The 13,606-nt window shown below is 39.6% G+C and overlaps 1 protein-coding gene across 8 annotated transcripts in view; it reads right to left on the reverse strand.

Moving 5' to 3' along the window:
- Positions 1-13,606, reverse strand: part of PSPC1 (paraspeckle component 1) — a 114,549-nt gene that overhangs the window by 54,539 nt on the left and 46,404 nt on the right. For all 8 annotated transcript variants that reach the window (XR_002726055.3, XR_002726054.3, XR_002726050.3 and 5 more), the window contains exon 6: positions 5,766-5,871. Coding sequence is in view for 1 of the 8 variants with exons in the window: in XM_023190645.3 (XP_023046413.1) it covers positions 5,766-5,871 (106 nt within the window). In the remaining 7 variants the exon portion in view is untranslated. The remainder of the gene's footprint in view (positions 1-5,765; positions 5,872-13,606) is intronic.

Here is a 13,606-nt window from a genome sequence, read left to right on the forward strand (position 1 = left end):
TCATCTCTACGAAAAATACAAAAATTACCCGGGTGTGGCGGCACGTGCCTGTAGTCCCAGCTATTTGGTAGGCTGAGGCAGGAGTATCACTTGAATCCCGGAGGCAGGGGTTGGACTGGGCTGAGATCGTGTCACTGCACTCCAGCCTGGCGAGACAGTGAGACTCAGTCTTAAAAATAAAAAATAAGGCCAGGCGCAGTGGCTCACGTCTGTAATCCCAGCACTCTGAGAGGCCGAGGCGGGTGGATCACCTGAGGTCGGGAGTTCAAGACCAGCCTGAACAACACGGAGAAACCCGTCTCTACTAAAAATACAAAATTAGCTGGGTGTGGTGGCACATGCCTATAATCCCAGCTACTAGGGAGGCTGAGGCAGGAGAACTGCTTGAACCTGGAAGGCGGAGGTTGCGGTGAGCCGAGATCGTGCCATTGCACTCCAGCCTGGGCAACAAGAGTAAAACTCCGCCTCAAAAAAATAAATAAAAAATAAAAAACAAAAAATTAGCCAGTTGTGGTGGCGCACGCCTCTAATCCCAGATACCTGGGAGGCTGAGGCAGGAGAAACACCTGAACCCAGGAGGCAGAGGTTGCAAGTGAGCCGAGATCGCACCACTGAAGTCCAGCCTGGGCGACAGAGCAAGACTCCGTCTCAAAAAGGAAAAAAAGATTTTAAAATCCCAGGTATCAGCTGCAAGGCAGTGACTCTTTACCATTTCTTCCCATAACGTTTCCTCTGGTTTATAACAATGACTACCAATGAACCTTCTGAATATTAATTTGGATTCCTCAGGAATCCCTGGATCTGGAATATGAGGTGCTGTGCTCAGTGAGCCTTCTAAAAACACTGGAAAAGAAAATATAAATGAATAGATTTGCATTATTCTTCACAAGTTCTATGAGTTTGGTTAACATGAGCCACTTTCTATAGATTCCCTTCAACTCTCAGACTGGCTCTAAATCAGAGGTCAGCAAACACTTCAGGTAAGGGGCCAGATGTAAATATTTTTTAGGCTTGGCAGGCCATGTAGTCTCAATACAGTCTCATATAGTTGTGTCACAACTACTCAAATCAGTTTTTGTAGGGCAAAGAAGTCACAAACAAAACAAACAAAGACAAGTATTACAAAAACAGGCAGCATGTGAACTGAGCCTGGTCTATTCTAGGCTGTCAACCCCTGGTCTGGATGAGACAATTAAAACTACTACAACTATGCATGAAAAATTAATGCATAGTTTGAGATAGTATGTCCTGCACATATAGTCTGAAAGCCCATATCAAGGTTGCCACACCCAAATTCTGCAGGGAACTATTCACGTAGAATGTCATATTGTTTAAACCATGTTCTAAAGATGGATATATAACCATATGCAGTGGTAGGCAACTATTGTCCCACTATTCAGGAGGCTGAGACAGGAGGATAGCTTGAGGAGGTCAAGACCAGCGTGGGTAACATAAGGAGACACAATCAAAAGAGAAAAAAACAAAGAAAGATGGGCACAGCAGCATGCCTACTCTCCCAGCTACTTGGGAGGCTGAGGTAGTTAAGCCCAGGAGTTTGAGGCTGTAGTGTGCTATAATCACACTTGTCAATAGCCACTGCACTCCAGCCTGGGCAACACAGCAAGATACCATCAATAAACAAATTGCATCCTATATAAATCTTATGCCATGTTGAACCACATCAAGCATGCCTTCCACTAACACTCCCAGGACCCACGAAAAATTCAACTATTTTCATTTCAATACGTCTCATTTCAATACAAGGCCAGTAGTTTTGAATCTCTGCTAACAGAAAGAAATAAGCAAGGTGTAGAGTTTTCTTTAACATGTAGATCTCCTGGTACCAACCTAGACCTAGACATACTGAATCAAAATACTTGGTGGACTGAATCTCAGGCATTTTTCCTTAAGTTCCACAAATATATTGCAAGGTTGAAAACTACTGGAACTAGCAAAAAAATGTGATCAAAGATCAATGTATTACAATCTACCTGGATCAAAAAACACATCAATTTTTTGTTTTTTGTAGTATGATCTAGGAACCCACATTTTTTAAAAGCTCCTTGAGTATTTATCATGTACACTGCTAAAACACTGTTCTGGTGGGCACAGTGGCGTATGCTTGTTTTATCAGCCACTCAGGAGGATGAGGAAGGAGGACTGCTTGAGCCCAGCCTGGGCAACATATCAAGACCCCATCTCTAAAAGAAAAAAAAAAACATTTTTTGCACTGTCCTTGGATGAAGCACTACACTGTTAGCCTCTGCCAACACTCCCTTAATCCTTCTGGCCTCACAGTCCCTTGGGTGCTACAATGCAATGCCTCTGACAAGCAAAGAAATACAACTGAGTCCAACTGTTGCCTTAGCATATAACATACCTTTATTTTCAAGTTTATTATGTGTGTTGAATAAACTGTGTTGAAATACTTAGGGCTATTCCCAACTAGTCAAATGGGACTAATAAGCTTTAATAGCAAGTCAGGTATATATTTAGCTGAATGCAGGAAAACTGAAAAGGGTATGAAGAATTACTCTTTTCTTTATTGAAGAGGCAAGCATTAACATGTACCATACAAGAAAAAGAAACTTCTCAGCCAGGCGTGGTGGCTGATGCCTGTAATCCCAGCACTTTGAGAGGCCAAGGCAGGCGGATCACCTGAGGTCAGGAGTTCGAGACTAGCCTGGTCAACATGGTGACAGCCCATCTCTACCAAAAATACAAAAATTAGCTGGGCAAGGTGGCAGGCACCTGTAATCCCAGCTACTCGGGAGGCTGAAGCAGGAGAGTCACTTGAACCCAGGAGGCAGAGGTTGCAGTGAGCTGAGATCATCCCATTGCGCTCCAGCCTGAACAATAAGAGCGAAACTCTGTCTCAACAAATAAATTAAAAAAAAAAAAAAAAGAAAGAAAGAAAGAAACTTCTCAGATTTTAAAACCAAGTAACATAAAATTTAAACATCACCCCAATATTCCTAACTCAAATATTTCATAACTACATGATATAACAACTAAAGCTAAAATAAGATGGACATTTGGATATTTTCATGACATTAACATTTTTCCAAGAAGCAATGTTTACTCCAAGAAACTGCACCAACAAAATGCTAGAGCTAAAATCTGTCATTTACTCCAATGCAAATTTTTCCCATAAATAAAGACTGGTAAGTACTGAAGTGTTTAAACTATTTAATCTACAGATGGTGGAGTAACCTAATATGAAAACAATCACAAGACAATTATAAAAAACAATCTTATAAAATTCCCATTGCTTCCAGAATAACTGCTTTTAATGTGTCCAAAAATTGTGATAAGTAGAAAATTTCCACTTAGTAAATACTGCCTGGAAAAAAAATCAAATACACTCTATATTATGGTAAAGGCAAACCTAAATGCAATTAAGACATATTATAAAAATGTATTAATTCTTAAGGCAGTTGAATGTTATCCTAAATGAGTAAAAAATGTCGTTTAATTTATAGTTCCAACAGCAATTATCAAAAAGTTTGTCTTCTAAGGAAAAATAAAGTATTAAATAAAAATGACAACTGATATTGATGATGTACTGGCTTATATGCTTGAAACTCTTAAAAACATATTCCCATGTGTCATAAAATTATGGTCAAGTTGAAGGCTGACAAAGAAAAAGATGACCAGATATGACAAGTGTTTTCCCTCATTCTTTGTTACATGAAATTATTATTTCAAACATGAAATATGTAAATCAGTATTTATTTTATACTTGAAAGTCTCGTAAATCTTAGTTGTGTTGGACTATTTCTATTAGGAAGACAAGAAGAGAGAGGTGGCATCTTAAAATTAACGAAGAAAATCAACTTTACTCATTACTTGGACAAGTTGAACACTTACCATTTGATTCCTCCCTTTAAACTGAACAGTGAAATAAGAGAAAGCACATAAGAGGGCCTAATTTCAAAGCTTAAAAAAAAAAAAACACACACACACACATAGCATTAAAATTGTTTAACAATTTTCTCCAAAGACAGTTTTCAAAGTAAATGAAGAACAACTGACAGAATGGCCTCAATGCATTCTTAATACAATGTTTTCCTATTAATATATTACCATTAACACAAAATATTTGAGATAGGTAGAGCTTTCACTCATATTGCTTTTAGTACTTGATTAACTTCATAGTAATAAGAAGCATTGTGAAGCTTGGAACCAAATAAAACTGACACCAAAATAATGAAAAACTTGTGCAGATTCGTATCATTTCTAATCACAAAAAAACTAACAGAACACTAGTCAGTGTTACACAATTATTATACCTCATTTACATACTATTTGAAACATGGATACCTCATTTACATACTATTTGAAACCAAAAAGTTAAGAGCATAGTGACTTTGCGGTCTATCTACCGTAAATACTAATTTTAAAATGAAAAAAATAAATAAATAAAGATTCCAGCCCAGGTTTCCACAGACATTATAAAAAGGTCAGAAAGCAAATATTTTAAGTTACTGTGGGTCACAAGTCATTTCTAATCTTCTTCTTTCTTTTGCAATAACCCTTTAAAAACATAAACACCATCAATATCTCTGTGGTGGAGTAATAAAAACCAGGCCGTAGTCCCAGGCTATAGCTTGCCAACTTACACTCTAGCCAAATTGATTTTATCATGATGCTTCAAGTATGCGATACACACTTTAAGAAGCTACTAGAAAAGAAGGTATATTGTCACCTTAATGCTTTTCTATGAGCATAATCTTATGAAACAACAGATGATCTATTTTAGAAATGTCAGCCAGGCATGGCAGTTTACACCTGTAATCCCAGCACTTTTGGAGGCTGAGGTGGGTAGATCACTTGAGGTCAAGAGTTCGAGACCAGCCTGGCCAACAGAGTGAAACCCCATCTCTACTAAAAATACAAAAATTAGCCAGGTGTGGTGGCGCACACCTGTAATCCCAGCTACTTGGGAGACTGAGGCAGGAGAACCGCTTGAACCTGGGAGGCAGAGGTTGCAGTGATGATATTGCACCACTGCACTCCAGCCTGGTTGACAGAGCAAGATTCCGGCTCAAGAAAAAAAAGATAAATAAAATATTAAAGACAGGAAGAGAAAACCTAGACTAAAAGAGGCTGGATATATCAGCCAATTCAAAGAAATCAAATGTTTAAAAAAAAATAATTTAAGACCTGTGCAAATCTGGGCTTTAATTAGTTAAAATGAAAGAACTGACCATTTTTAAAATATGATAAAGGTTTTTTAAAAAAGTCTTCATCTTTTAGACATACTGAAAATAATAAAATTATATGAAGTCAGGTATTTCAAATAAAATAAATTGGGAAATAAAGTGGTTATACTTAAAGATGTAAAAGATCGGCCATATGTTTATAAGTGTTATGGCTGATGATGAGTACACACTAGAATCCTTTTGTACATGTCTGAAATCTTCCAAAATAAAGATGTTTCAATATTACTATATGGTGAAAATCAGAAAAGTGGAAATGATGTATATATCAAGATTTCTAAGTTAATAGCATGTTTTTTAAAGATCAACTAAAATAATAGGAAAAAATACGACATCCACTTCATAAAACATAAACATTATCTTCAAACAACTAATTTTACTTTACCACGCATGAGAGGTCAAGAAAATCACTAATTTCTCAAACATCATAAATTTTGAAAGATTAGAAAAGACCACTGTATAAACCAAAATCTAAAGAATTCTAAATATACATCATAAACCTGAAAATATAAAATAATTTTAGTTAACCAGTAGTTTACTTACATTTTCCATGTAGTTTGGCTTAAAGCCCTCTTGCTGTCGCCTCAGTTCCTCCTGTTCTCTGTGTCGGATCATTTCTTCCTCACGCCGCCGATGCTCCTCCTCATGTCTGAAAATGTTTTAAATAAAAATGTCAGCATCGTGACATGTGAGTTGTCATTGGACATTTTATTGTATGTAAAATAAAATCATTTATGCAATCACATTATGCCACACCTGTAATCACGACTGGTCATAGCATCCTAAATTTACCTTCCTTCTATGTCACTCCAAGCCTTTAATAAATCAAATAAGCCAAAGACATAAAGTAATTTACCTAAGGTAAACCAGAAACACAAAGTAAAATCATAACTAGGATAGTTAATTGTGTATATTCAAGAAATTAAGAGTCAAAAAAAAAGCTGAAACATGTACTCTCTTACTATAAAAAGGAAAAAATCTCAGCCAGCCATGGTGGCTCACACCTGTAATCCCGGCACTTTGGGAGGCTGGGGCGAGTAGATCACCTGAGGTCGGGAATTCAAGCCCTGCCTGGCCAACATGGTGAAACCCCATCTCTATGAAAAATACAAAATTTAGCCAGGTGTGTTATAATCCCAGCTACTCGAGAGGCTGAGGCACCAGAACAGGTTGAACTCAGGAGGCAGAGGTTGCAGTGAGTGGAGATGGCCCCACTGCACTCCTGACTGGGCAACAGTGAGACCCTGTCTCAAAAAAAAAAAAAAAGAAAAAGAAAGGGAAAAAGTCAGATCTACTGATCTATCACTGACATTGCACAGTTCTTAAAGGCACTCAGAACATATCCAGAGATAAGCCACCTCAAAAAACCACAATGCCTAGACAAAAATCCTATTTCCAAAAGGAAGCCTTACCAACTCCTCTCTCCCCATTTTCATCAACCCACTAAAAGAAATCCCCTGAAGCAGGTGTCAGCCCACAATCTGTTTTTAGAAATGAAGTGTTATAGCATAAACATTTACATTACTGTCTATAGTTACTTTGGGGCTAAAGCAGTGAGTAGCTGAGACAGAGGCAATGTAACCTACAAAGCCTGAAATATTTAATATCTAGTTCCAGAAGTTCGCTGATCCCTGCACTACAGGTGTCTTCAAAGGAAAATCACTATCTACATATAGCAGGATTACGATTAAATCAGTAATGAAGTTATAAATGATTAAGAGGAAAAGCCTATATAGTAATATTTAAGTAACAGATTCACATTATATTGGCATTTAAACCAATGCAAATTCAAATATACACAGGTTGAGTTTCCCTAATCCAAAAATCTGAAAGCATTTCTGAATTTTCTAAATATGAAATGCTCCAAAATCTGGATTTTTGGGGTTTTTTTGAGACAGGGTCTTACTCTGTCACCCATGCTGGAGTGTAGTGTCCCAATCTCAGCTCGGCTCACTGCAGCCTTGACCTCCCAGGCTCAAGCAATCCTCCAACCTTAGCCTCCCAAGTAGCTGGGACTACAGGCATGTGCCACTATGCCCAGATAATTTTTTGTACTTTTCTAGACACAGGGTCTTGCCATGTTGCCCAGACTGGTCTTAAACTCCTGGGCTCAAGTGGTCTGCCTGCCTCAACCTCCCTAAGTGCTGGGATTACAGCCGTGAGCCCCCACGCCCCGGCTGGAACTTCTTTATAGCCAACATGATGTTTAAAAAAATGCTCAATGGAGCATTTCAGATTTAGGATGCTCACCTGGTAAACACAATGCAAATACTGGAAATGGGAAAAAATCCAAAATACTTCTTCTGGTATTAAACATTTCCCATAATAGATGCTCAACGTGTATGCCCACCCACCAATAAAACTGTAACAGAAATTTAAATAGTGAAGGCTATATAAAGCTGATGCCCCTTTATTAGGTCTCGTTTTCCAGTACGTTTCTCTTGTAACGTACTTTTCCTACATTTAGAATTGTAGCCTTTCAAATTTCAAGATACCTTGTTCTTGTTTGTTGCACAACACTCCTGCTAAATCTGAGTCCACTAATTAAAAGATATGGTGATGGCCGGGTGTGGTGGCTCACGCCTGTAACCCCAGCACTTTGGGAGGCCGAGGCAGGCGGATCACAAGGTCAGGAGATCAAGACCATTCTGGCTAACACTGTGAAACCCCGTCTGTACTGAAAATACAAAAAATTAGCTGGGCGTGGTAGTGGGCGCCTGTAGACCCAGCTACTCCAGAGGCTGAGGCAGGAGAATGGCGTGAGCCCGGGAGGCAGAGCTTGCAGTGAGACGAGATCATGCCACTGTACTCCAGCCTGGGCGACAGAGCGAGACTCCATCTCAAAAAAAAATACGGTGATTTCTTCTACTGCCAGAGAAAAAACTCAGAACTTCACGTCAGGCCACATGAACAAAAATGTTCCTAAGGGATTTCAAGCAAAATCTGGACTATTTTAAGATTGTTGTCTTGCCTCTAAAATATAAACTCTTAGTATAATCCTTAAAAATAATCTTTAAGTAAATTGGTGAATCCTTTTCCTGGATATTAACACATTTCATACATTTTACTGTGAAGAAAATACTTCACATTCATGGGTATGTATGGGGATGGGAAGATCCAGTAAGGCCAAATGTGCTGAAACTCGGTTTTACTCATTTTAAAAAGGGTCAATATACTCATACTAATACTACTTATAAAAAGGGTCAATATACTAATAATATACTAATACTACTTATATGCTTAGTGGAATCCGGGGCAGCATCCCACAATCATCCACATTAATATTTCTGCAGTAAGATAAAACGTTCACACTCTGGAGATAATAAAGGTTTCACATAACAGGAGTTCAGATCAACCTTTGCCAGCAAATGGATTCACGTCAGATTGCCACTTGAATGAATAAGGATACACAGAAAAACGTTTGGTCCGGTATGGTGGCTCACGCCTATAATCCCAGCACTTTGGGAGGCTGAGGCAGGCGGATCACCTGAGGTCAGGAGTTCAAGACTAGCCTGGCAACATGGTGAAACACTGTCTCTACTTAAAATACAAAAATTTGCTGGGCACCGTGGTACATGCCTGTAATCCCAGCTACTCGGGAGGCTGAGGCAGGAGAATCGCTTGAGCCCAGGAGGCGGAGGTTGCAGACAGCTGAGACTGCGACTGCACTCCAGCTTGTGCAACACAGCGAGACTCCATCTCAAAAAAAAAAAAGAAAAAGAAAAAGAAAAAAAAAAAAACACACCAAAACTTTTTAGTCTCAAAGCTTCCAAATTACAAAGACAATTACAGTAGACATAGTGACCTTGTTGGGGGCCAACTTCTACCACATAATTTTAAATGAACAAACCTATTTCCAGTAAACAGAAGTGTATGCACAAATGTGCAGGGACATATGTATACAGAGATATATTCTGTGGCATTATTTATAAAAGCAAAAGGTCAAGGACACATTAATCAGTTATAAATGGGAAACAAGGTTCACTGACACCCTGGGAGATAAGAAACACATCTGTTACAGAGGTAGATTACTATCTACTGGCAAGAAAGAATGTCTGCAATGCAAATGTCAGGAAAAAGGGCAACGAAAAGAATGGGATTCCTATTACTGCTTTTAACAATCATTTTTATGGCCAAACTTGGTGGCTCACACCTGTAATCCCAGCACTTTCAGAGGCGAAGGCAGAAGTGAAGGTGGGAGGATCACTTGAGTGACAGCCTCTCTCCACAAACAATAGAAAATATTAGCCAGGGCCATGCGCAGTGGCTCATGTCTGTAATCCTAGCACTCTGGTAGGCCGAGGCGGGCAGATCACTTGAGGTCAGGAGTTCAAGACCAGCCTGGCCCACGTGGTGAAACCTCATCTCTACTAAAAATACAAAAAAATTACCCAGACGTGTTGGCATGCGCTTGTAATCCCAGCTACTCAGGAGGCTGAGGTAGGAGAATCACCGAAACCTGGGAGGCGGAGGTTGCAGTGAGCTGAGATCATGCCACTGCACTCCAGCCTGGGTGACAGAGCAAGGCTCCGCTTCAAAAAAAAAAAAAAAAAAATATATATATATATATATATAAAAGGCAGGCATGGTGGCACAGGTTTGTAGTCTCTGTTACTAGGGAGGCTAGGGTGGGAAAATCACTTGAGCTCCAGAAGATGAGACTGTGGGGAGCCATGATCACACCACTGCACTCCATTCTGGGTGACAGAGTGAGATTCTGTCTAAAAAATAAGAATCATTTTTATAACCATAGAAGAGGGTATGAAAAAGATTATACCACACTGGAAATGACTGGAAGAACAGGAGCATTGACCTTGTGATTATACCACACAGATGATCTATAATCTAAATTTAATGACAGCAGATGGAAGCAATCCTGTTGTCCATATACGTTTGCTTTCAATTATTTCTACTCCACAAATGCTCTAATGACTACCTTTATAATTATATAAATTACCTCTTCAGGTCAAGGATTACTTCCTAGGTTATATTCACAAATGGAACTACTAAGGAGAGAAAAACTAATAATTATGACAAATTTTAACATCCTTCATGTTACATTTAATTGAAAACTAAAAAAATTTTCAATTTTAAAATTTGTTTTATTTTGAGGTCCATTAATTATTTACAGGTCTCAAATATTTTTGCAGGATTCTGAAAGATTCCTACTGGATAAAACCTCCTTGCTGTTATTATCTGGCACTATGGCTCCACATCCAACACAGAGCCTAAGACATAAGAAGGGCTTTATAATAATTTGCTAAATGACTTAAGAAAGGAAGTGGGGGCCAGGTGCGCTGGCTCACACCTGTAATCCCAGCACTTTGGGAGGCCAAGGCAGGCAGATCACCTGAGGTCAGGAGTTCAAGACGAGCCTGGCCAACATGGTGAAACCCTGTCTCTACTAAAAATACAAAAATTAGCCTGGTGTGGTAGTAGGCACCTATAATCCCAGTTACTTGGGAGGCTAAGTCAGGAGAATCTCTTGAACCTGGGGGGCCGAGGTTACAGTGAGCCAAGATTGTGCCACTGCACTCCAGCCTGGGCAACAGAGCAAGATTCCTTCTCAAAATAATAATAATAATAATAATAATAATAATATAAAAATTAGCCGGGCGTGGTAGTGTGCGCCTGTAATTCCAGCTACGCAGGAGGCTGAGGCAGGAGAATCGCTTGAACCTGGGAAGCGGAGGCTGCTGTGAGTTGAGATCGTGCCACTGCATTCCAGCCTGAGCCACAGAGCGAGACTCCATCTCGAAAAAAAAAAAAGAAAAGGAAGGAAGGAAGTGGGGCCAGATGCAGTGGCTCACGCTTGTAATCCCAGCACTTTGGGAGGACAAGGTGGGCTGATCATCTGAGGTCAAGGGTTTGAGACTTGCTTGGCCAACATGGTAAAACCACATCTCTACTAAAAATACAAAAATTAGCCAGGCGTGGTGGGCGCCTGTAATCCCAGCTACTCGGGAGGCTGAGGCAGGAGAATCACTTGAACCCAAGAGACAGAGGTTGCAGTGAGCCGAGATCGCATCAACGCACTCCAGCCTGGGCGACAAGAACGAAACTCTGTCTCAAAAAAACAAAAAAAAAGAAAGTGGGTAGGTGAGTAAATGGGTGGAGAGAGAAGGAACGAAGGAATAAGTGAAGGAACAAAACAAAGGAATAACTACTAAGTGGTCAAGTCACAGGCTGAACCAGTTCATGTAAGCCCTTCATCCTGGTCTTCCTTCAATACCTGCCACAACCTCTGAAGAATTAAGTTACCTATGAAAAACTAAATAATTTATTTATAGCACTGAAAGTAAAACCAGAAACTTGTGAACTCCAAATAAATTTCTCTCAAAATGTACTGTCTTAGGCCAATTTTTCTATCTTCCAACTAAGGTAAAACACAAAGGCAGAGCTCAGATTATTTGGCTTGTTAACAAATAAAGCTATCTTGCTTGGTAGCAGTCTCAGGCAGATACATCTCTTCAGTTTGTGACAATTTTCTTCACTTGCTCCATCTTGCAAATATATATGAGTTCCTAGACATAATCTTTTTTTCTTTGCTTTATACATACTGCAAAACTACTCAAAAAAATTTTTTTTATTTTTGAGACAGAGTCTCGCTCTGTCACCCAGGCTGGAGTGCAGTGGCGCCATCTCAGCTCACTACAAGCTCCACCCCCCAGGTGCAGGCCATTCTCCTGCCTCAGCCTCCCGAGTAGCTGGGACTACAGGCGCCGCCACCACGTCCCACGTCCAGCTAATTTTTTGTATTTTTAGTAGAGACGGGGTTTCACTGTGTTAGCCAGGATGGTCTCAATCTCCTGACCTTGTGATCCGCCCGTCTCAGTCTCCCAAAGTGCTGGGATTACAGGCGTGAGCCACTGTACCCGGCCAAAAACTACTCAATTTTAAGGCAAGTTGTTCACACTTCTTAAATCAAGATTCTTATAGTTAATTTCAAAAGAGACTCCCCAGCCACCAGGCAAAACTAAGACTGTAACAGATTTATCACTGCCTGTATTTACTAGAATTTAGCCAAATATAAAGGTTACTCATCAAATGATCACCTCATATTATTTTCAGTTAATTGAATTTTAAATTGAATCTGATGCTGTTGTATACTGAGATAACATAATAAAAAAAATCATGCAATAAAAAATGACCACATCTGCAACAGGCATTCCATATCTCGGCCTATGATTAAATCAGCAACCTATCCTCTATGTGCCTCACGAGCTTCCCCTAATATTAACCCCTTGTATAACCACAGTAAAAAATTATGAAAACCAGGAATGAACACTGGAACAATATTATAATTAACTACAGAAATTATTAAAATTTCACCACTTTCCCCACTATTTTTTTTTTTTTTTTTTTTTTAAAGAGACAGGGCCTTACTATGTTTTTTCTTTGTTTGTGTTTATTTGTTTTACGAGACAGGGTCTTGCTGTGTTTCCCAGGCTGGAGTGTAGTGGCTATTCACATACACTATCCCACTACTAATCAGCACGGGAGTTTTTACCTACTCCATTTCTGACCTGGGCCAGTTCACCCCTCCTGAGGTAACCTGGAAGTCCCCTGCTCCCAGGTCGTCACCAAATTGGTGCCAAACTTAATGCAGACATCCAATCGACATAGTGCGTTACAGCCCAGAACTCCTGGGTTCAAGCCATCCACCCACCTCAGCCTCCTAAGGAGTTGGGACTACAGGCCCACTAACACCTTTCTTCTGTTCCAAGAACTTATCCAGAATCCCAAATTGTATTTAGTTGTTATTTCTCCTTAGTCTCCACCAGTCTGTAACAGTTCAGTCTTTCTATCTTTCACGAACCTGACACTATTAAAGAGAACTGATGATTATTTTGTAGAATGTCCTTAAATTTGGGTTTGTCTGAAATTTTCTCATGACTGGAATGATTATACATATCTGGCAAGAATATCACAAAAATAATGTTATATCCCATTCAGTGAATCCTATCAAGGGGCTCCTGATGTCAACTGTCTTATTACAGGTGATACAAAATTTAGTGTTTGGTTACGGTGGTGTCTACTGGGTTTCTCCACTTTAGTATTTTTTCCATTTGTACATAATACAAATTTGAGGCTATGCAAAAACCCTGTTTCTCAAGTTTCTGCCCACCAACTTTGGCATCCATCAAAAAAGTCTGTCTGTAACAATTATTATTAAAGATCAAGGCACCAGCTATGTTCATTGTTACTGAAGCTTCTAGGGCCTCTCAGTAGAAAAAGCCACAAAACACACACAAGGGGCAGGCATGGTGGCACATGCCTGTAACATCAGTGCTTTAGGAGGCTCAGGCAGGAAGGATCACTTGAGGCCAGGAGTTTGATATCAGCCTAAGCAACACAGCATAATCCCATCTCTACAAAAATAT

This window comes from Piliocolobus tephrosceles, chromosome X (genome assembly GCF_002776525.5).
Source record: "Piliocolobus tephrosceles isolate RC106 chromosome X, ASM277652v3, whole genome shotgun sequence".
NCBI lineage: Eukaryota > Metazoa > Chordata > Mammalia > Primates > Cercopithecidae > Piliocolobus > Piliocolobus tephrosceles.